The 24,296-nt window shown below is 45.7% G+C and overlaps 1 protein-coding gene across 1 annotated transcript in view; it reads right to left on the bottom strand.

The window, feature by feature from the left end:
• pter (phosphotriesterase related) overlaps positions 1-24,296 on the bottom strand; it is a 63,130-nt gene that overhangs the window by 20,278 nt on the left and 18,556 nt on the right. Inside the window, exon 3 of the mRNA XM_033013172.1 lies at positions 1,362-1,627. Within this exon, the coding sequence (XP_032869063.1) occupies positions 1,362-1,627 (266 nt within the window). The remainder of the gene's footprint in view (positions 1-1,361; positions 1,628-24,296) is intronic.

Raw genomic sequence — 24,296 nt, 5'->3', positions numbered from 1 at the left:
TCATCTTAAAAAATATTATCTACAGAAAGGCAAATATTTTCATGATCAAAACATTTAGAACCTAAGATAAACGTCCCAATGTACGGACCAATGTTAAGACCACCAATCATTCACAAAAAAGAGTCTGAAACAAGAATAAATAACAGGTCAAAGGATTGACTTTAATAGAGGAAGTATGTATGAAAAGTAAATAAATTAAGAAGAATGTACTAATACAGTAATTTTCCATTGAGCTATGTTAGAGTCATTGAGTTATACAATATGGAAACAGGTAATTTAACCCAACTCATTCATGGATAGGATCGGTTTAAGGCCAAATACAGGCAGGTGGGACTAGTGTAGATGGGGAATGCTTGTCAGCATGGGCAAGTTGGGCCATGCTGCTGAACCCTGTCTGTCCATGTACCTATCCAAATATCTTTTAAAACTAATTGTACCCACCACTGCAGCTTTCTCTGGCAGCTCAACCGATATTCCCTCCACCCTGTGTGAAAAACCTGATTCTCAGATCCCCTCAATTTTGTTTTCCCACTTTTACTCGATGTCCTCTGATCTCAGGCTTCCTTACTCTGGGAAAAGGACAGTGACCAATCACCCTTTTGTAAACCTCCACCAAGGTCATCCCTCAACCTCCTTTGCTGCAGGGACAACAGTCCCAGCCTATCCATTCTCACATAACTCAAGCCCTCCAATTCTGGCAAAATGCTTGTCTAAAGATCACAGTGTTAATCTGAACCTGCTAGAAAAATGTGTAGGAAGGAGCCGCAGATGCTGGTTTAAACCGAAGATAGACACAAAATGCTGAAGTAACTCAGCGGGACAGGCAGCATCTCTGGAGAGAAGGAATAAGTAACGTTTCAGGTCGAGACCCTTCTTCAGACTAGTGGGCACATGAGAAATGTTGGGCACATGCACAGAGTTGATATTTGTTCCCAGTCAGTAATGCCAAACAGATAATATAGCAGGTGGACACAAAATGCTGGAGTAACTTCAGTCTGAAGAAGGGTCTCGACCCAAAACATCATCCATTCCTTCTCTCCAGAGATGCTGCCTGCCCCGCTGAGTTACTCCAGCATTTTGTGTCTACCTTCGATAAAATGCAGTTCCATTGAGATAATGTTACAAGTAATGTTAATGATCAAGGACACATTTTTTATCTTGTAGAAAATGCAGAAATAACTATATAATTTACAAATGATTATTCCAGTTATATTGATCCCACGTGTTAAAAAAGTCTAATTTGAACAAGATAATATCAGCCAAGTCTAATCATATATTTCATCTGTAAGCACTCCTTATACAATAAAGCTGCAAAACTATTTGCAAGTAAGCTAAGTGCTTGTACAACTTCCTCCACTTACCGGTCTAGATGGGACATGACTGTTTTAGAGATGTCAGCCCCAGCCTCCTGAAGTATTTGAATAATCTGGAAAGGCGAGTCAACGTCTCTGCCTGGGTGAATGATAACAGGACATCCAAGCTGTGTCTGTGCCTCAGCTGTGGCACGAAGAACTTTCTTTTCACTCTCGGTGATTGGCCAAGAACAGCCAATTTCTCCGATCACTCCACATTTGATGTCAGTTCCATCTGCTCCATGGAGAATCTCATTCACAAGAATACCTGTTAACTGCAAAAAGACAAACCTGTTGTGTTACGGCACAAAATTTACCATGTTATCATACTGCAGATAATCCTTATGGGTTCTTCAGTGATTTTCAATTACCTCAAAATTCCCCAAGTTGCTTCCCCAGATTATTCTACTGTCACATTATTAACAAATCCCATTCATATTCATCTTACTTAAGAATGATCATAATATTATAGAATTTTGTAAACAAAAATATTAAATGTGATTCATTAAGTCTAGTGGCTTAAGCAAGGAAACTACCTGAAATAAGTGTGGTAGATTGAGAAACCACATCAAAATGATAGATGTAGTCAAGTAATGACTGACATGTAATCAAGTAATAGTTAGATTGCAAATAAGTATATCCTCGTAAAGGCAGAAAACTGTATGGGAAACATCCCAACTGTAATGGCTTAAAGTTAGCAATCATTTTAGGTTAAAGGAAAAGGCATATAATATTGCCTAAAAGAACCAAAACCAAAATGTGTGGGTTCAGAATTCAGTAAAAAAGGACCTTGGCATTGATAAGTGATCTGGCGAAAAATATAGAAAAAGGCTTCGCTTCCTGAGGTGGATCACAATCTCCTTTGTCTTACTTACATTGAGGGAATTGTTATTATTTTGGTACCAGGTTATGAGGTTCTCAATTTCAGGAATATAGGTCTTTGATTAGGTTGGAGAAACTGCATTTATTCTTGTTGGACCAGAAAAGATTAAGGAGAGAATTGCCAGAGGTGTACAAGATTATGAAAGATTTAGATGAGAAAATCAAACTAGCTATAGGGCTCAGTTTTAAGGGTTAATGCAAGAAACATGCATGAATGTCAGGAAAAGCTGTTTTATGCAATAAATGGCAATCTCAGAACTTGCTGTCCAAGAGAGAGGGGAATGGAACCAATCCATAATTTCAAAGAGAAACTTAGGGAAAATAAAATAGTAAGATTAAACGAGAACTTACCAGTTTGAAGTTTGATCTGTATTTTACGAGGAGTTACGATGAGGGATTACGTGAAGAGCCCGCTCAGCACGCATGCGCGGCATACTTCAAAGCAGCGGTGTGGAATCACAGATAGACACAGTTATTGAAGTAAACATAGTAAAGACAAGGAGACATCAGTTTATCAGTTTGATCCATATTATTGAGGGTGGGAGCGGAGGGCACGTAATCCCTCATCGTAACTCCTCGTAAAATACAGATCATACTTCAAACTGGTAAGTTCTCGTTTAATCTTACTATTTTACTTCGGAGTCACGTGAGTGATTCCGTGAAGACTTCAAAGCTCTGTGATTTCAAACCGTGTAACAGTTATTACTTCACGCACTGCCGAAGTCCTTGAGGGAGGAAGTGTGTTATCGTAATCAACCAATGAATCTGTTTGTAGAAAAACACAATGGTATTTTTTAACAATAACAACAAAGAAATTAAATTGCTCCCCTGGGCTTAAATTAAATATTTGCAGTCTGTAAAATCTTTCCTGCAAATAAAACAGGTTTTGCCAACAGCTTATTATAAAATTTCTGAACGGTCTTTCCCCCGACCATTCTGCTGTAGCCAGGATGTGGTCTATAGGCACGTCCATTCTTTTAGCCGTCGACGTGGATGCTGCCCTGGTAGAATAAAATTTGTACATGTTAGTGTTTATCCCAGCAGTTTTTAGCACCTGCTTGAGCCATCTCGCAATGGTTTGGCTCGTCACCCGACCATAAGGTTTTTTATGACTGACCCACAAGGCTTTTCATCACCCTCAAATATTTTGGTTGTGTCTATGTAGGATAGTAGGTGGGTCATGGCACATAACCGTGGTTCTGGCGGGTAAGCCCGGAATTCCACGACTGGATTAGGTGTTCCTGGTCTGCTCTGTTTGATCAGTCCCTGGATAACGACAGAGATCTGGTCTGGAGCTGTGAGCATGCTGTCCAGTCGCAATAGGTGTAGTGACTGGACCCTCTGTGCAGATACAAGTGCCATCAACATGAGTGTTTTGAGCATAGATTGTTCCAGGTTGAGGGATCTGGCTGGTGGCCATCCTCTGAGGTATGTCAGGACCACACTGACATCCCATGTATGGGTGTACCTTGGTTAGAGTTGTAAATACCCTTCATTAGTTTGACCACCAGCGGGTGGGACCCCATGGCCTGTTGTCCTGGAGCTGGTTTTAAATAGACAGGCAGGGCACTTCTAGCTGTGTTGATGGCTCTGTAGCTGAGTCCTTCATCGTGGTGAAGGTTCGCCAGGAATTCCAGTACGTTGGTAACTGTAGCGGTTGAGTAGGTGGTCCCTGTATCCAAGCAGTACTTCTCCCATTTTTTGATGCTGGACAAGTGCTGTTTTTTAGTGGATGTTCGGAGGGATGCTGACATGGTGTCGACGGTTTGTTATGATAATCCCAGTCCCAGAAGTGGTTTGTGCAGAATCTGCAACTCAGGAGTTTGATTTTTTCATGGCACGGGTGGCTTGTGCCTGACACTGGGTGTTAATAACTCTGGGTCACTGGAGAATACCATCGGAGCTTCAACAACCATGTCATGGAGTATTGGGAACCATGGCTGTGTAGGCCAATCGGGTACTATCAAAATACCTGAAGCAGAGTCCGTTTGTATTGTGCGTAGTCCCCGACTGATGAGGCAGAAGGGAGGAAATGCATAGAAGAAGAATTTCCCCAATCCAGCGCAAACGCATCCACCGCTGCTGCCTCAGGGTCTGGTTCCCAAGCGACATACATAGGTACCTGGTGATTTAGCCTTGATGCAAATAAATCGATATCTGGCGTGCCATATTGCTTGATAACTTTTGCGAAAAACGTGACCTGGTGTCTGTCACTGTATTTAGCTTACCTGGCAGGTAAGTTACTGATAGCCAAATATGTCTTTGGACACACCATTGCCAAATTGTGTTGACCAACTTGTCGCATGATACCGATTTTATGCCGCCCATGTGGTTAATGTAGGCCACCACCGTAGTATTATCTATTTGTAACCGTACATGCAAGTGATGCATATTTATGCATATGCTGTTAAACCATAAAAGTCACCCAACATCTCTAGATAATTAATGCCCAGTGTAAGTGGTAACGATGACTCTGGGTTAGTCCATCTACTACTTGTGCTGGATATAGAGTTAGTTGCTCCCCAGCCTTGAGCACTGGCGTCTGTTTGGATAACTGACGTAGGGTTAGTGATGATAATAGGCAGAAACTATGCCAAACGTTTTTTGCCCACCACTGTAGTTCTGATATTGCTTCAGTGGGTAACTTCATGACACGATCATAATGATCTGTATGTCATTTTTGCTGCAAAGGTCCGAATTATGCAGCCGGAAATGCTGCTACCATTTTCCCAAGTACTCTGTTACTTGTCAAGTAGTTGGTAGTTTGTTGACCATTAAATTGTTGCATGATTGTGCCAATTCAACTATTTTGTCTCTTGGCAATGTTACAGTCACGTAGACTGAATTAATTGTGAAGCCCAAGTAGTCCATGATTGTGGATGGCTTCAACTTAGATTTATCTGGATGTAAGACAATCCCAGGGTTTTGAATAACTGTTTGGTAGCTGATACAGCTAACATAGTCAATTTCATGGTCTTGCCTACCATTTAAGATATCATCAAGATATGCCATGACAATATGTTTTTGTCTTCTGAATATTGCCAGAGCTGGTTTTAGTGTCTTGGTGAACAATCTTGGGCTGATGTGAACCCATTGGGTAACGCTTTAAACTGCTATAGCTGCCCCATCCAGGTAAATTTCAGGTATCTGCGATGATCCTTGTGAATGGTACTAAATAGTAAACATCTTTAAGATCAATGCTTGCCATGAAGTATCCTTTGGAATTTAGTTGTTTGGCAGTAACAACCGTTTCCATTTTGAAATGTATATACTTAACAAACATATTTAGTGAAGTTAAGTCAATGATGACCGAGTAGTGAGACCCCGGAGATAGTGGTCTCCCTCGACGCCGAAAAAGCATTCGACAGGGTCGAGTGGAGGTACCTATACGAGGCGATAGACAGGTTTGGCCTCGGTAACAGTTTTATTCTTGGGGTCAGTCTATTATACTCGTCCCCGGTGGCCTCAGTACAAACAAACGGCACACTTCCCCCTTCAGAGAGGTACCAGACAGGGTTGCCCGTTATCACCACTTCTGTTTGCTGTCGCGATAGAACCCTTGGCGGTCTGGTTACGCTCAGAGAAGGGCTTTAAAGGTATTACACGGTTCGACACAACTCATAAAGTCTCATTGTATGCGGATGACCTGCTCCTGTACATCTCGAACCCAGTCAGCTCTCTCCCTGTGATTACGAATATTTTAGAACGGTTTGGCGCGTATTCTGGTTATAAACTTAACTACCAAAAGAGTGAGCTATTGCCGATTAACTCAATGGCTAAGCAGCTCCCTCGCTCTTTAACCTCATTCAAATGGGCAGACCTCGCTTCCTCGGCGTCTTTATCACAACACCCTTATCTGATATGTTCCGCACAAACTTTCTGCCTCTGGTTGAGAAAGCTGAAAGAGATTTTGACTGCTGGTCAGTTTTACCGCTATCCCTCGTGGGCCGGATAAATCTGGTCAAGATGGTCGTCCTACCCAAATTCCTGTATCTTTTCCAGCACGTCCCTATACTTATCACTAAATCTTTTTTTGATAAATTAGAAAGGACAATATCTAAATTTTTATGGGTAGCAAACCGGCTAGAATCCGAAAGGCGATACTGCAGTCTCCAAAGAGTGACGGCGGTTTGGCACTTCCTGACTTTAGGTGATACTATTGGGCAGCTAACTTGCAAAAACTCCTGTATTGGATGAATGATGATTGCGACCACCTACCGACCTGGGTACACATGGAAAAGGTGAGTTCACATCTCCCGTTGCGGTCTGTCCTATGCTCCCAACTCCCCCTTCCTATAACATCTGTGGGTGCAGGCCCAATTGCGTCCCTCTCGCTCAAGATATGGAGCCAACAGGAAAAACTTCGGTTTACAAGGCCCTTCCATCTTGACCCCACTGCTTAAAAACCACATCTTTAAACCTTCAAGTACAGACCACGCATTCAAAACCTGGCATAGCAACGGTATCAGTAGTATCAAAAACCTATACAAGGATGGCATCTTTTCGTCTTTTGCGGAGCTCTCGTCCAACTACAGCCTCCCAAACTCCCACCTTTTTCCTTTTTTCCAGATTAGGGATTTTGTGAAGAAGACATTCCCCCATTTTCCAAATCGCCCCCCTGAAATCCTGACCGATTCCATCCTAGCGCTAGACCCCAACCGGAAGAAATGCATCTCTGTTTTGTATAACTTGTTAGGGTCGGTTATATTGAAACCTCATACCTCATTAAAAGCTGCGTGGGAGGGTGAGCTGAATACGAAACTAACAGACCAGCAATGGGACTCTGCCTCTGACTCTGTCCTTCACAAAGTCCACTACACAAATGCAAGATTATCTAGAATTTACCCCGCTGTTAGGGACACCTGCAACAGATGTAATCAATCTCCTGCCAACCATAGCCATATGTTTTGGTCTTGCCCTAAGCTAGCAGCCTTTTGGAGGAGTGCTTTCGACTTGATAAGCAGAGCCTACGGCCAGACTATTCCTCCAAACCCACTGTCAGCCATTTTCGGTACCCCTCCCAACACCAACCTCTCTGTTGCGGTGAAACGGGTTCTAGCTTTTACAACCTTGTTAGCCCGGAGACTGATCTTGCTTAACTGGAGGCTCACCTGTCCCCCGACACACACCCGCTGGAATAAGGAGGTGCTTTACAATTTAAAGCTTGAAAAACTTAGGTTCTCTCTCAAAGGCTCTACCAATACATTCCTAGATACATGGAACCCTTTCTTGGAACTTGTTAACTCTCTCAACTTGTCCCCGGACTCGGAAGAGGACTGAGTGCTCTCCACCATTGTTCTGCTCTACTGCAGCTCTGCTCTCCCCTTAACCCCAACCCCCCCCACACTTATTTATTTAATTACTTACTTATTTACTGTTATTAGTGACCCCCCTTTTTTTTTTTTTAGTACATTTTGTTTCGTTTATCTTACCATATTTGTGTGGATGTGTACGTATGTGAGTGTTGTTTGTCCCCGTTTGGTTCCGACCTGATTCGGGTGGGTTGAAGGTGGGTAAGGGTAAGGGCTTTGAGGGTCGCTTACATACTGTTGCACAATTATGCCTTGACTCTCACTGTCTGTTATCATTGTATGTATGCAAATTGCTGTGAAATTCAAATAAAAAGATTTAAATCAAGTCAATGATGATGCGACATCCACCATCTTTTTTGGGTTTAGTGAATATATTTGATACGAATTGCAAGGGTTCAGGTTTTCCCATGATACCCTTTGTAATTAGTCTCACCAGTTCTGCTTGTCCCTCTCGTTTCTTTAACGGAGAGGGGAAAATACCCTCTGGGGTGAATGTTGACCTGGTGGCAGTTTTTCTAGTATGAATTGTATTTGTATCCACTAATGCCATTGAGTATATACTGATCACTCGTGATAGACTCCCATGTGTTAGTATTACTCTATATGCTGGTAGGAACCAGACCCACCTACCTCCATGGTTATGGGTATTCTTCTGTTTCCTGCCGGTCCAACGAGTGTTGCACGTCATCTGACGTGGCGGTGACGTTGGGGGGTGTCACATTTTCCATGGGGTCCGCTCTGGGCCCTGGTCTAAAAAAAGACTTTCGGTGATAGAATGCGGACCCCGAGCTTTCATCAGTCCCATATGGTAGACGTCGACTGATGGATGCGATGGGGTGCTGCTGCGTAGGAATTATTGTTTTTGGTTACTCGTCCCGGCTCTGCCCTCATGAGACCGAAAGTTTTTTAAAACCTCTTTCATGTCCTTCATATGCTTTGTGAGGTTTTTGCCAAAGGGCAGTGGGTCTGGCTCAGTGGCTGGGGTATGCACAACCCCGCAATGTAGGATTTTTATGGCAGGTCTTATGATTTGTTTACGAAGGTTGTGGTCATCTCCGTATTTGTCCACGGAACGAGGAAAACGATGTGATGGCTGACGTCAGGCTTTTAACGGCCTCCTGCACGTGGGGTTGCCACGTAGCGGTCCACCACACCTAGCAGCTCTTCCTGTTCCTGCACCCCTTGCATACTCCCGAGATCTTCAGCCATTGTCCCCTGTTCTTGACCAGCCCAGTCCTGGTCACCAAAGCTACCCTCGGGTAAGGAGGAAGCAATGGACAGTGCACAAGGCACTGTGGAGGGAGTGCCTGAACTCCCCCTGCAAGAGCGCCCCTCACGAAGCCCGTCTCGCTGGAGCTCCTGCACCAAGAGCCGCTCCATGCGGCTCAGGCGGCTGTCTCCCCTCCCCGTGCGGGTGGAGAGACGTCCCCGTCCGACAAGTCGGAGCCACCGGCCGGACTCCTCTTCCGTGGCTTTACTTCCAGCCCGCTGCTCAGGCACTAGCGGGCTGGGCTCGGCACGGTGTCGGGATAGCGGAGCACCCGGTAAGCGGTCCTACTGCCTTGTTGCTGCCCCCCGCCAGATGGAACGCTCCTCCGTGGAGTCGAGCGGGGGCCAGGTCAGTTCAGGCGGCTGTCTTTCCCCCCGTGCGGGTGGAGAGACGTCCCGTCCGACAAGTCGGAGCCACCGGCCGGACGCCTCTTCCGTGGCTTTACTTCCAGCCCGCTGCTCAGGTGCTAGCGGGGCTGGGCTCGGCACGGTGTCAGGATAGCGGAGCGCCGAGTAAGCGGTCCTACCGCCTTGTTGCTGCCCCCCCCCCAGATGGAACGCTCCTCCGTGGAGTCGAGCGGGGGACAGGTCTGTTCTGTTGCTGTCACCCCCACCAGATGGAACGCTCCTCCGTGGAGTCGAGCGGGGGACAGGTTTGTCTAAGAGCCTTTCTTCTCTGCCTGAAAGCAGAAGGCTCCCAGTGAAAGAAAAACCCGACCTCAGAGCTTACCTGACGGTCCGTTCTTTCACCTCCGTAGCGGGAGCGCCTGACTCCCGCTGCGCCGCTGTTGCTCTGCTGAACGTAATGCCGCGCATGCGTGCTGAGCGGGCTCTTCACGGAATCACTCACGTGACTCCGAAGTAAAATTACTCAGTTAGAGAGAACGAATAGTGGATTTAGTTTGAATTGGTTTCCAGATAGAGATAACATAATACTCAATTGGCCACCTCCAGTGAAAATGTGATTCCATGACTATTTGATTAACATGGTATCATTCATAACCTCAGTTCATTCCAATGCACTTTGCAGCTAATTGTGCTCACGTTTAATGTAGGGAATCTGGCAGCCAATTCACATGTGCAGGCTCCCACACAGATGGCAGCGCCACAAACAAAACTTGATAATGACCATATAATCTGTTTTTAGGTACTAAAGAATAAATATTGGCCAAGACACCGGAATAACTCCTCCGCTTTTTTTTCGAAATAGCGCTGTCAGATCTTTTGTATCCATCTGAGCGACCAGATGGAGTTTAATTTTAATGCTTTATCTTAAAAGATGGCATTTCTGACAATGCAACACCCCTTCAGTACTTTGGAGGCCGAGGTGCACGGTGTATCCAATCTCTGGAGGTAGATTTAAACCCACAACTTTCTAAGTCAAAAGTGAGAGGGTCAACTGAGGTACCTGACAACATTTCAGCTGTGAAAGCATGAAAGAATAAAAAGAGATTGAAATGGAGCAGACAATGTACTGAGAAGTTGGGGGAGGGGTGGAGGTTTAAGTGTTTTGTGAGGGTTTTGAAAGGAGGGGACAGTGCAGATGGCAAAATGCGGAAACTTTATGCCAAGGAGGTCTAGTGACACGGTTACACCTGAGTCTGGGTGAGGAAAACTGAAGGAGGATCTCAAGTAAGTGCTGAGTATAGATGGAAGATTAGCCACATTTTGTTTGTGTTAAGCTGGTGTGTAGAACAAAGATCAGAGCTTCAACTAAACTGGAAGAGGACAGTGTGACATGCATACTAAATCTCGTTGCACTGACGTACAATGACAATAAAAAATATTATTATTATTATTATGCATGAGCAGGAGTGTTCTTGTATGTAGATCATTACTCTAATCCTGTAAATTCTAATTTTGTTAAATAACTATCTATCTATTATATAAAAGTCTGTGCCTGTCGCCTGCCGTCCGTCCGGCTGCCTTTCTGCCTTTTGATTCGTTCCATCGTGTGATGTCACAATGCCCAATGCTCGCAGATGTCCAATCGGAATGGATCCATTTACATGGACGGCTGTCGACTGCCTTTCTTCCTTTGATTCCCTGCAACTCCGAAACCAGACGCAGAATCGCCGACATCTTTTCCATTTCGGTAGAGATTTCACTTTCCTTTCTAAGTATCCGCTCCTCATTACATCTCATCGTGTTTAAGTACACGTTTTTAATTAAATCCTTCCCCCCCCCCCCCCCCCCCCCCAATATTTCAAAAATAAACTGGCTTCTCACCCATAGAAGCAGCACCAGCCCCAGCCCCTGATGAACGTTCCATCGTGTGATGTCACAATGCCCGATGCTCACAGATGTCCAATCGGGATGGATCCATTTACATATGCCTTTGCAGGAGCCCCAGCCAATGGTGAACGTTCCATTGTGTGATGTCACAATGCCCAATGTTCACATATGTCCAATCGGAACTTAAGAGGGAGTTAGATGTGGCCCTTGTGGCTAAAGGGATCAGGGGGTATGGAGAGGAGGCAAGTACATGATACTGAGTTGGATGATCAGCCATGATCATATTGAATGGTGGTGCAGGCTCGAAGGGCCGAATGGCCTACTCCTGCACTTAATTTCTATGTTTCCCTCTCCGCACCCCTCTCCCTCTCCCACCCATCCCCTTCACTCTCTACCCCACCCCCTTCCCTCTCCCCCCGCCCCCTTCCCCTATCCCTCTGTCCCTCTTCCACCACTCCCTCTACCCCTCCCTCCCCACTCTTCCACTTCTCTCCCCTTACCCCACCCCTCTCCCTCCCTCACCCCTCTCTCTTCCCTTCCCTGTCCCACCCCTTCCCCTCTGTCCCTCTTCCACCACTCCCCCGTCCCTCTTCCACCACTCCCGCTACCCCTCCCACCCTCCCCACTCTTCCACTTCTCTCCACCTCTCCCTCCTCACCCCTCTTCCATCCCTCTCCCCCACCCCTTCCCTCTCTACCCCACCCCCTTCCCTCTCTCCCCCGCCCACTTCCCCTCTGTCCCTCTTCCACCACTCCCCCTGTCCCTCTACCACCACTCCTGCTACCCCTCTCCCCCTCCCTCCCTCCCCACTGTTCCACTTCTCTCCCCCCTCCCCCCCCACACTCTTTCCCCTCTCTCCCCCCACCCCTCTCCCCCTCCCATCCCACTCTCCCCCTCCCTCCGCACTCTTCCCCCTCTCCCTCCTCATTCCCTTACAGTGCACAGTCTCTGATTTTAAGAAGGAACTATAGATGCTGGAAAATCGAAGGTAGACATAAAAAAAAAGCTGGATAAACTCAGCGGGTGCGGCAGCATCTATGGAGCGAATTGAATGGTCAACGTTTTTGGCCGAAACCCGGAAGAAGGGTTTCGGCCAAAAACGTTGCCCTTTTCCTTCGGTCCATAGATGCTGCTGCACCCGCTGAGTTTATCCAGCTTTTTTGTTGTTGTACCAGCCTCTCTCTCTCTCTGCCCTTTTCTCTTCTCTCGAATCATGCACGCCCGCTCCAACCCCTCCCCCCCCTTCACCTCTCCCCCCCATCCTCTCCTCCCCCTCTTCTCCCCCCCCCCCCCCCCCCTCCCCCTCTCCCTCTCCACCCTCCTCCTCCCCTTCCTCACAAAATATTTTTTGTGGGGGCGGGTCCTCAGTGTGTGTGACTGTTTGTGGAGGCGGCCACGCGCTCTCCATACAAGAAGACGCTCACCTGTTTGTGGATGCGCGTGCTTAGTATGTGACCAAAGATCTTATAGCGGAGCTCTCCGCAACAAAATCTTTGTGTGTGACGACACACGCTGCCCCCCCCCCCCCCCCCCCCCCCCCCCCCCCTTTGGTGCAGGAGGCGCGCACAGCATCTGAACGCTCAGCGATTATTCGAATTCTTCACTAACCGTCATTCTGACTTTGCTTGTGAAGAGAAAAGTCCTGAATTGCATTTGTCTGATGCAGGAAGATTGTTCCCGATGTTGGGGAAGTCCATGACAAGCGGGTCACAGTTTAAGGGTAAAGGGGAAATCCTTTAGTACTGAGATGAGGAAAACGTTTTTCACACAGATAGTGGTGAGTCTCTGGAACTCTCTGCCACAGAAGGTAGTTGAGGCCAGTTCATTGGCTGTATTTAAGAGGGAGTTAGATGTGGACCTTGTGGCTAAAGGGATCAGGGGGTATGGAGAGAAGGCAGGTACAGGATACTGAGTTGGATGATCAGCCATGATCATATTGAATGGTGGTGCAGGCTCGAAGGGCCGAATGGCCTACTCCTGCACTTAATTTCTATGCTTCTATGTTTCCCTCTCATCACCCCTCTCCCTCTCCCACCCATCCCTCTCCCCCACCCCCTTCCCTCTCTACCACCACCCCCTTCCCCCTACCCCTCCTTCACCACTCCCCCTACCCCTCCCTCCCCACTCTTCCACTTCTATCCCCTTACCCCACACCTCTCCCACACCCACCCCTCTCTCTTCCCCTCCCTTCCCCTCTCCCCCCCACCCCTTCCCCTACCCCTCTGTCCCTCTTTCACCACTCCCCCGTCTCTCTTCCTCCACTCCCGCTACCCCTCCCTCCCTCCCCACTCTTCCACTTCTCTCCCCCTTCTCTCCTCCCCCTCTCCTCACCCCTCTCCCTCTCCCATCCCTCTCTCCCCCACCCCCCTTCCCTCTCTACCCCACCCCCTTCCCTCTCCCCCCCCACCTCCTTCCCCCTATCCCTCTTCCATCACTCCCCTACCCCTCTTCTCCTCCCTCACCACTCTTCCACTTCTCTCCCCCTTCCCCTCCACTCTCCCTCCCCACTCTTTCCCCTCTCTCCCCCACCCCTCTCCCCTCCCTCCCTCCTCCCCATCTTCCCCATCCCCCCTCCCCCACATCTCTCTCCCCATCTCTCACCCCCTACCCCGCTCTCCTTTCCCTCCCAAATCTATCCCGTTTCCTCCTCCTCCTCTCCCCTCCCTCCCTTCTTCTCACCCCCCCTCCCCGCAAACGCCGTTGGGGAAACAGACCCAACGGGTCTGCACTTGGTCTAGTTACATTTAAAAGACACTTGGATTACTTTTGAAAGTCATTTGGACAGTTACATGGATAGGAAAGGTTTAGAGGGATATGGGCCAAACACAGGCAGGTGGGACTAGTGTCATTGGGGCATGCTGGTCAGCATAGGCAAGGTGGGCCAAAGGGCCTGTTTTCATGTTGTGTGACTATAACTCTCATCTATTGGAACCATTGTGCAATCCATGATATATTGTAAGATGATAACCAGTTTAAGCCTTATTTCTATGGTGAACCAATTGTGTAACCTTGGAATGTCAACCATTGGGATCTGGGAGTTTATGGGTCTTCAGTTCCATTAGCTTAGAGTTATAGTCATGGTTGGTCTTCTGGCTCCAGATTACCCAACTCTGCATAAAGGACTGTATTTACCCTATCATGATTTTATACACCTCTATAAGATCACCCCTCATCCTCTTGCCTCAGCCATGATCACATTGAATGGCGGTGCTGGCTCGAAGGGCCGAATGGCCTACTCCTGCACCTATTGTCCATTGTCTATTGTCTAGCCTCGACTACTAGCAAAATCCTCGGCGTACCCTTTCCAGTTTGACAACATCTTTCATATAACATGGTGACCTAAACTGAACATAGTAGATAGTAAAGATTGCAAAAATGGATAAAGATGACCATATCGCGACCTTGACTGAGGGTTTGATGCTCAGTGGGACAGGAAACCTGCACGAAGGCTCGTCTAATCTGCTCGAAAGCTCATTGGTTGGCGGGACCCGCCTGAAGGCAATTCAGACGGCATAACCGGGGGCCTGCCCAAAGGCTCGTCGGTCGGCGGTACCGAGAGGGAGCTGGAGACATCGGACGCTAGGAGCAAGGGCCAGTAGGGGGGTGAACCGGGGTCAGCCCCCGGGACAAAAAGATGGCCGGTCAAGGAGAAGGAAGTAAGTTCGCGGGAACAGCTCCAGTACATCAAGCGTGCAGGCTGGCCGAACTTTGAATAATGGCCGCAATAATGGCGACGCCTGCATGTATAATATATGCAAAAGAATTTCACTGAGCAATTGCATATGTGACAAATAAAGCGCTATTTAGTGTTGAACTATCTATATAATTAAAAGTCTCATCTTGACCACTTCCTGTCTGCGCTGTATATTGATTTTAGAAAAAACACTACCCTGTATCGCTGTAATTTTTGGCCATCTTACTCACATTCCTCCTCCGCTGAGCAGGCCCCGAGGATTTTTGCCATCGATGAAAAATAAAAAAGTTATGAGTGTTTAAAAAAACATTGAGATCAGATGATTGGTCCTCTCACCTGCTAATCACCGCAATGAAGGTAACACCCCTTCCGGGGGGAGGGGGGGGGGGGCAGTACTATAAAACCCCAGATGCCTGGACATGAGTCAGTCTCTCTGCAAGATCGTGAGGAAGAGGCCACGACTGTCATTCTAAGCTATGAATCAACTGAACTGGGAGTTTGCAATGTACTTGCAATAAATGATTTGTTAGCCCTTAATGACACGAGTTGTTCGGCCTGCTGCCCTGCCTGTTCTTGAAAGTGCAATGCTTAATTGGAAATGAAATGAAATGACAATGCCATGAATTGTTTGGCCTGCTACCCTGCCTGTGTTTGAATCTGCAATGCTTTATTAGGTCTGACTGTGTTTGGAAGGAATGAATGCTTTATTAGGTCCGACTGTGTTTGGAAGGAATAAATGCTTTATTGGGTCCGACTGTGTTGGGAAGGCATAAATGCTTTATTAGGTCCGACTGTGTTTGGAAGGAATAAATGCTTTATTAGGTCCTACTGTGTTTAGTGTGTTTGGAAGGAATAAATGCTTTATTGGGTCCGACTGTGTTGGGAAGGCATAAATGCTTTATTAGGTCCTACTATGTTTAATCCAAAAGTCCCGCTCATTTCATGACCCGCTTAGTGGACAGGTCGCGCTGATTGCGTAATTTCCGGTGAGTGCAGAGGTCGCGCTGATTGCGTAATTTCCGGTAAGTGCAGAGGTCACGCTGATTGCGGAAGTGCCGTTGACTGCGGAAGCCCCACAGTGGAGAGGCCGCGCTCAGCCATGTGAGCAGATTCAAGAATGTTTACTGTCATATATATGGTGTGTGAGTCAGAGTGTGTAAGTGTGTGTGTGTGTGTGTGTGTGTGTGTGTGCGAGTGCGTGTGTGAGAGTGCATGTGTGTGAGAGTATGTGTGTGTGAGTGTGTGTGTGTGTGTGTGTGTGTGTGTGTGTGTGTGCGAGTGCGTGTGTGAGAGTGCATGTGTGTGAGAGTATGTGTGTGTGTGAGTGTGTGTGTGTGTGTGTGTGTCTATGTGTGTGTGTGTGTGAGTGTGTGAGTGTATGTGTGTGTGTGTGAGTATAGAAACATAGAAACATAGAAAATAGGTGCAGGAGTAGGCCATTCGGCCCTTTGAGCCTGCACCGCCATTCAATATGATCATGGCTGATCATCCAACTCAGTATCCTGTACCTGCCTTCTCTCCATACCCCCTGATCCCTTTAGCCACAAGGGCCACATCTAACTCCCTCTTAAATATAGCCAACGAACTGGCCTCAACTACCTTCTGTGGCAGAGAATTCCAGAGATTCACCACTCTCTGTGTGAAAAATGTTTTCCTCATCTCGGTCCTAAAAGATTTCCCCCTTATCCTTAAACTGTGACCCCTTGTTCTGGACTTCCCCAACATCGGAAACAATCTTCCTGCATCTAGCCTGTCCAACCTTACAATTTTGTAAGTTTCTATAAGATCCCCCCTCAATCTTCTAAATTCTAGCGAGTGCAAACCGAGTCTATCCAGTCTTTCTTCATATGAAAGTCCTGACATCCCAGGAATCAGTCTGGTGAACCTTCTCTGTACTCCCTCTATGGCAAGAATGTCTTTCCTCAGATTAGGAGACCAAAACTGTACGCAATACTCCAGGTGTGGTCTCACCAAGGCCCTGTACAACTGCAGTAGAACCTCCCTGCTCCTATACTCAAATCCTTTTGCTATGAATGCTAACATACCATTCGCCTTCTTCACTGCCTGCTGCACCTGCATGCCTACTTTTAATGACTGGTGTACCATGACATCCAGGTCTCGTTGCATCTCCCCCTTTCCTAATCTGCCACCATTCAGATAATAGTCTACTTTCCTGTTTTTGCCACCAAAGTGAATAACCTCACATTTATCCACATTATACTGCATCTGCCATGCATTTGCCCACTCACCCAGCCTATCCAAGTCACCTTGCAGACTCCTAGCATCCTCCTCACAGCTAACACTGCCCCCCAGCTTCGTGTCATACGCAAACTTGGAGATGTTGCATTCAATTCCCTCGTCCAAATCATTAATATATATCGTAAATAGCTGGGGTCCCAGCACTGAGCCTTGCTGTACCCCACTAGTCATTGCCTGCCATTGTGAAAAGGACCCGTTTACTCCTACTCTTTGCTTCCTGTCTGCCAGCCAGTTCTCTATCCACACCAATACTGAACCCCCAATACCGTGTGCTTTAAGTTTGTATACTAATCTCTTATGTGGGACCTTGTCGAAAGCCTGCTGAAAGTCCAGATATAACACATCCACTGGTTCTCCCTTATCCACTCTACTAGTTACATCCTCGAAAAATTCTATAAGATTCGTCAGACATGATTTACCTTTCATAAATCCATGCTGACTTTGTCCAATGATTTCACCACTTTCCAAATGTGCTGCTATCCCATCTTTAATAACTGATTCTAGCAGTTTCCCCACTACTGACGTTAGACTAACTGGTCCGTAATTCCCCGTTTTCTCTCTCCCTCCCTTTTTAAAAAGTGGGGTTACATTAGCTACCCTCCAATCCTCAGGAACTACTCCAGAATCTAAAGGGTTTTGAAAATGTATCACCAATGCATCCACTATTTCTGTGGCTACTTCCTTAAGTACTCTGGGATGCAGCCTATATGGCCCTGGGGATGTATCGGCCTTTAATCCATTCAATTTACCTAACACCACTTTTGACTAACCTGGATTTCACTCAGTTCCTCCATCTAATTTGACCCCCGGTCCCCTGCTATTTCCGGCAGATTATTTATGTCTTCCTTAGTGAAAACAGAACCAAAGTAGTTATTCAATTGGTCTGCCATGTCCTTGTTCCCCATGATCAATTCACCTGTTTCTGACTGCAAGGGACCTACATTTGTTTTAACTAATCTTTTTCTCTTCACATACCTATAAAAGCTTTTGCAGTCAGTTTTTATGTTCCCTGCCAGTTTTCTTTCATAATCTATTTTCCCTTTCCTAATCAAGCCCTTTGTCCTCCTCTGCTGGACTCTGAATTTCTCCCAGTCCTCTGGTAGGCTGCTTTTTCTGGCTAATTTGTACGCTTCATCTTTTGTTTTGATACTATCCCGGATTTCCCTTGTTATCCACGGATGCACTACCTTCCCTGATTTATTTTTTTGCCAAACTGGGATGAACAATTGTTGTAGTTCATCCATGCAGTCATTAAATGCCTTCCATTGCATATCCACCGTCAACCCATTAAGAATCAATTGCCAGTCTATCTTGGCCAATTCACGTCTCATACCCTCAAAGTTACCTTGCTTTAAGTTCAGGACCCTTGTTTCTGACTTAACAATGTCACTCTCCATCCTAATGGAGAACTCAACCATATTATGGTCACTCTTGCCCAAGGGGCCACGCACAACAAGACTGCTAACTAACCCTTCCTCATTACTCAATACCCAGTCTAGAATAGCCTGCTCTCTCATTGGTTCCTCTACATGTTGGTTTAGAAACCTATCCCGCATACATTCCAAGAAATCCCCTTCTTCAGCACCCTTGCCAATTTGATTCACCCAAACTATATGTAGATTGAAGTCACCCATTATAGCTGTTTTACTTTTGTTGCACGCATTTCTAATTTCCTGTTTGATGCCATCCCCAACTCCACTACTACTGTTAGGTGGCCTGTACACAACTCCCACTAGAGTTTTCTGCCCCTTAGTGTTTCCCAGCTCTACCCATATCGATTCCACATCCTCAAAGCTAATGTCCTTCCTTTCTATTGCGTTAATCTGCTCTCTAACCAGCAACGCTACCCCACCTCCTTTCCCTTTCTGTCTATCCCTCCTGAATATTGAATATCCCTGGATGTTCAGCTCCCAGCCTTGGTCACCCTGGAGCCATGTCTCCGTGATCCCAACTATATCATAGTCATTAATAGCTATCTGCACATTCAACTCATCCACCTTATTACAAATGCTCCTTGCATTGAGACACAAAGCCTTCAGGCTTGTTTTTACAACACTCTTACCCCTTATACTATTATGTTGAAAAGTGGCCCTTTTTGATTTTTGCCCTGGATTTGTCTGCCTGCCACATTTCACCTTGCTACCTATTGCTTCTACCCTCATTTTACATCCCACTGTCTCTACGCTCACACATTTAAGAAACCCTTTCCCTTTAACTCCATCCTCAACTATCCCATTCGACACCCCACCCCCCTTATTCAGTTTAAAACCACCTGTGTAGCAGTGGCAAACCTGCCTGCCAGAATGCTGGTCCCCCACCTGTTAAGATGCAATCCGTCCCTTTTGTACAGTTCCCCCTTACCCCAAAACAGATCCCAGTGATCTAAGAATCTAAATCCCTGCCCCGTGCACCAGTTCCTCAGCCACACGTTCAGGTCCCGTATCTCCCTGTTCCTGCTCTCGCCAGCACGAGGAACTGGAAGCAAACCGGAGATAACAACCCTGGAGGTCCTGCTTTTCAGCATTTTTCCGAGCTCTAAAGTCACGCTGCAGAATATTCATCCCCTTCTTTCCGACATCGTTTGTGCCGACATGCACTACCACTTCCGGCTGTTCACCTTCGCCCTTGAGGATTTTCTGCACTCTGTCCGTGACATCCTGGATCCTGGCACCAGGAAGGCAGCACACCTTCCTCGAATCCCGTCTGTTGCCGCAGAAACCCCTGTCCGTACCTCTCACAATGGAGTCTCCCACTACAATGGCGTTGCCTGACGTTGGCCTCTTTGGTTTTGGCTCAACAGCCCTATTCACATCGCAAGCCAGTCCGCCACTCAGTGTAAAAACGTCTTCTGTCCCGACATAACGTCTTCTGTCCCAACGTCTTCTGTCCCGACATACACTCTGTATGTGTGAGTGTATGTGTGTGAGTGTGTGTGTGTATGAGTGTATGTGTGTGTGTGTGTGTGTGTGAGTGTATGTGTGTGTGAGTCTGTGTGTATGTGAGTGTGAGTGTGTGTATGTGTGAGTGTGTGTATGTGTGAGTGCGTGAGTGTATGTGTGTGAGTGTGTTTGAGTGTGTGTGTGTGTGTATATGAGTGTGTGTATGTGTGAGTGTGTGTGAAGTGGAGTGTGCGTGTATTTGTGTGCGTGTGTGAGTGTGTGTGAGAGAGAGAGTCTGTGTGTGTGTGAGTGTGTGTGTGTGTATATTGGAATTGGTGGAGAGGTGGAGTATTGCATTGGGGGACCAGCCCTCCCGTGTGAAGCTGGGATCCAACGGGTCCCAGTTAGTCTAGTATTCTGTTAAAAAGGGGACATTGCAGACTAACATAATGGGATACTTCTAGATTAGGAGCTAGTAGAAACTCTTCATCTTTAGACTTTACTTTAGACTTTAGGGATACAGGACCTTCGGCCCACCGAATCCGGGACGACCAGCGATCACCCCCTACTCTAGCACTAACCCACACAGTAGGATCAGTTTATAATTTCCAGAAGTCAATTAACCTACAAACCTGTGCATCGATGGAGTGTGGGAGGAAACCAAAGCACTTGGAGAAAACCCATGTGGTCACTGGGAGAACGTACAAACTCCGGATAGGCAACACGCGTAGTCAGGATCAAACCCGCGTCTCTTGCGCTGTAAGGGAGCAACTTTACCTGCTGCACCACTGTGCCTGAAGATGCACAGCATTGGTAACAAGATGATATTGCTATATTGCTATTGGTTTATTATTGTCATGTGGAGCAATGTCAAGTGTAAAGCTTTGTTTGCATGCTGGATAAATATTATGCATGAATATAATCGAGCCACATTCAAGTCCAACAGTAGAGTGAAGAGAAAAATACCAAAGTACAGAGTACAAATATCAGAGTACCATAGTTTTTTTGGCATTACAGTATATCAGTTCCAGAGAAAAATTCCAATGTCGGCAATGGGGTAAGTTGGAAAATCAGGATTGTACCCTAGCTTATAGAAGGCCCGTTTAGAAATCTGATAACGATAATAGACAATAGACAATAGGTGCAGGAGTAGGCCATTTGGCCCTTCGAGCCAGCATGTGATCATGGCTGACCATCCACAATCAGAACCCCGTTCCTGCTTTCTCCCCATATCCCCTGACTCCGCTATCTTTAAGAGCCCTGTCAAGCTCTCTCTTGAAAGTATCCAGAGAACCAGCTTCCACCACACTGAGGCAGAGAATTCCACAGACTCACAACTCTCTGTGTGAAAAAGTGTTTCCTCATCTCCGTTCTAAATGGCTTACCTCTTATTCTTAAACTGTGGCCCCGGGTTCTGGATTCCCCCAACATCAGCAACATGTTTCCTGCCTATAGAATATACTCTAAATTCCAGAGTATACAAACCCAGCCGCTCCATTCTCTCAGCATATGACAGTCCCGCCATCCCGGGAAGACACTAATGGGAGTTATCTACAGACCCCTAAACAGTAACCTGGATATAGGGTATAAGTTGCAGCAGGAGTTAAAATTGGCATGTAACACAGGTAATGCCACTGTGGTTATGGTAGATTTCAATATACAGGTAAACTGGGAAAATCAGGTTGGTTCTGGACCCCCAAGAAAGGGAGTTTTTTAGAGTGCCTCTGAGATGGATTCTTAGAGCAGCTTGTACTGGAGCCTACCAGAGCGAAGGCAATTCTGGATTTAGTGTTGTCTAATGAACCAGATTTGATAAGGTTACTCAAGGTAAAGGAACCACTAGGAGGTAGTGATCATAATATGATAAATTTAATCTGCATCCCAGGGTACTCAAGGAAGTGGCTTTAGAAATCGTGGGCACTCCCATCCCCTAATGAGGAGGAACGGGAGGAATTAGGGCAGAGATAACAACAAAAGACATTGTAGAGACTATTAAATAATTGAAAAGTTGAAAAACGCCGGGTCCGGATGGGTTTAGTAATGAATTTTATAAAAAATGAATGATGTAATTTCCCCACGATTACAAGCCCATTATATTCATGCATTTAAAGAACAGACTTTACCACAAACTCTTGCCGAATCAACTATTAAACTGATCCCAAAAAAAGATAAAAACCTTGAGGCGCCTGGATCATAAAGAAACATAGAAAATAGGTGCAGGAGTAGGCCATTCGGCCCTTCGAGCCTGCACCACCATTCAATATGATCATGGCTGATCATCCAACTCAGTATCCTGTACCTGCCTTCTCTCCATACCCCCTGATCCCTTTAGCCACAAGGGCCACATCTAACTCCCTCTTAAATCTAGCCAATGAACTGGCCTCAACTACCTTCTGTGGCAGAGAATTCCACAGATTCACCACTCTCTGTGTAAAAAATATAGGGCAATAGCCCTTTTAAATACAGATCAGAAGATATTAGCTAAGACTTTGGCTCGTAGATTAAGCTTGGTTATTAGTAAACTAATACATCCAGACCAAACGGACTTTATACCTGATCGACACTCATTCTATAATCTGAGACGCCTGTTTAACATAATATATTCGCATAGAACGACAAAAGAGGATCTAACAATTATCTCTAGATGCAGAAAAAGCTTTCGACCAAGTGGAATGGGCTTATCTTGTCACAGTGTTGGAAAAATTCCAATTAGGAAAAAAATTAATTTCATGGGTGAAGCTATTATACACTAATCCGACTGCCAGAATACTGACAAATCAAATGCTTTCACCTAAATTTCACTTATCCAGGGGTAACAGACAAGGATGCGCCCTTTCACCAATGTTATATGCTTTAGCCATAGAACCTCTTGCTGAGAGTATTAGGTCACATTCGGGCATTTACGGATATAATACTAAATATACCACCAATAAGATTTTGTTATATGCAGATGACGTACTTTTATAAATTACTAATTCCCAAGTTAGTATCCCAAATGTACTAAACATTATAGAACAATTTGGTGCTTTTTCAGGTTATAGAATAAATTGGAATAAAAGTGATATCTCGGAATCTACATAACTAGAAAACACTCCTCTCTATTTAAAGCAAACTTCCCACAATTAATTACTAAATTATATGTCTACATTCAAGTTTGGAAAACACTTCCTATCTCCCTTATAGGTAGAGTAAATGGCATAAAGATGATCTTCCTTCCACAACTCCTATATTTATTTCAATCAATATAATGACGCTGTACGAAAATTGTATAATTGTTATGCCGATTGTTCTATTCTTGTACAATTGCTTGTAATAAAATAAACATTAAAAAAAAAAGAAATCGTGGGCACGTTGGTAATCATTTTCCAATGTTCTATTGATTCAGGATCAGTTCCTGTGGATTGGAGGGAAGCCAATGTTATCTCACTTTTCAAGAAAGGAGCGAGAGAGAAAACAGGGAATTATAGACCAGTTAGCCTGACATCGGTGGTGGGGAAGGTGCTGGAGTCAATTATTAAAGAAAATAATAACGGCGCATTTGGATAGCGGTAAAAGGATTGGTCCGTCAGCATGGATTTATGAAGGGGAAATCCTACTTTATCTTTATCTTTATCATTTATCAACCTTCATTGTCATCTTGCAAAGCAACAGTTGTACAGTGCAAAATGAGAAGACGTTTCCCAGCATCGCACATGAAACTTAAAACATTTCACACATAATAACAGTAAAAACAATCCAGTCCCTGATGAAACAGTATAAATAGTTAAAAGCAGGTAAAACAGCAACATTAAAATACAGTAAAAACAATCATTACTTGACTAATTTTCTGGAATCTTTTGAGGATTTTTCAAGTAAAATGGATGAAGGAGAGCCAGTGTATCTGGACTTTCAGAAAGCCTTGGATAAGGTCCCACACAGCAGATTAGTGGGCAAAATTAGAGCACATGGTATTGACATGGATAGAGAATTGGTTGGCAGGCAGGAAACAAAGAGTAGGAATAAACGGGTCCCTGTCAGAATGGCAGGCAATGCCGAGTGGAAGGCCGCAAGGCTCAGTGCTGGGGCCGCAACAATTTACAATATATATTAATGATTTAGATGATGGGATTAAAAGTAACTAGCAAATTTTTAGATGACACAAAGCTGGGTCGCTGTGTGAATTGCAAAGTGGATGCTAGGAGATTGTAGGGTGACTTGGACAGGTTGACTGAGTGGACAGATGCATGGCAGATGCAGTATAATGTAGATAAATGTGAGGTTATTCACTTGGGCGGCAAGAACAAGGAGGCTATTATCTCAATGGTGTCAGATTAGGAAAAAGGAAAGTGCAACAAGTCCTGGGACAGCAGGCAGTGAAGAAAGCTAAAGGCATGTTGGCCTTCATAATGAGAGGATTTGAGTAAAGTTCCTTTGC

This window comes from Amblyraja radiata, chromosome 2 (assembly GCF_010909765.2).
Source record: "Amblyraja radiata isolate CabotCenter1 chromosome 2, sAmbRad1.1.pri, whole genome shotgun sequence".
Taxonomy (NCBI): Eukaryota; Metazoa; Chordata; class Chondrichthyes; order Rajiformes; family Rajidae; genus Amblyraja; species Amblyraja radiata.
This window is presented reverse-complemented; position numbering and strand designations above follow the sequence as displayed.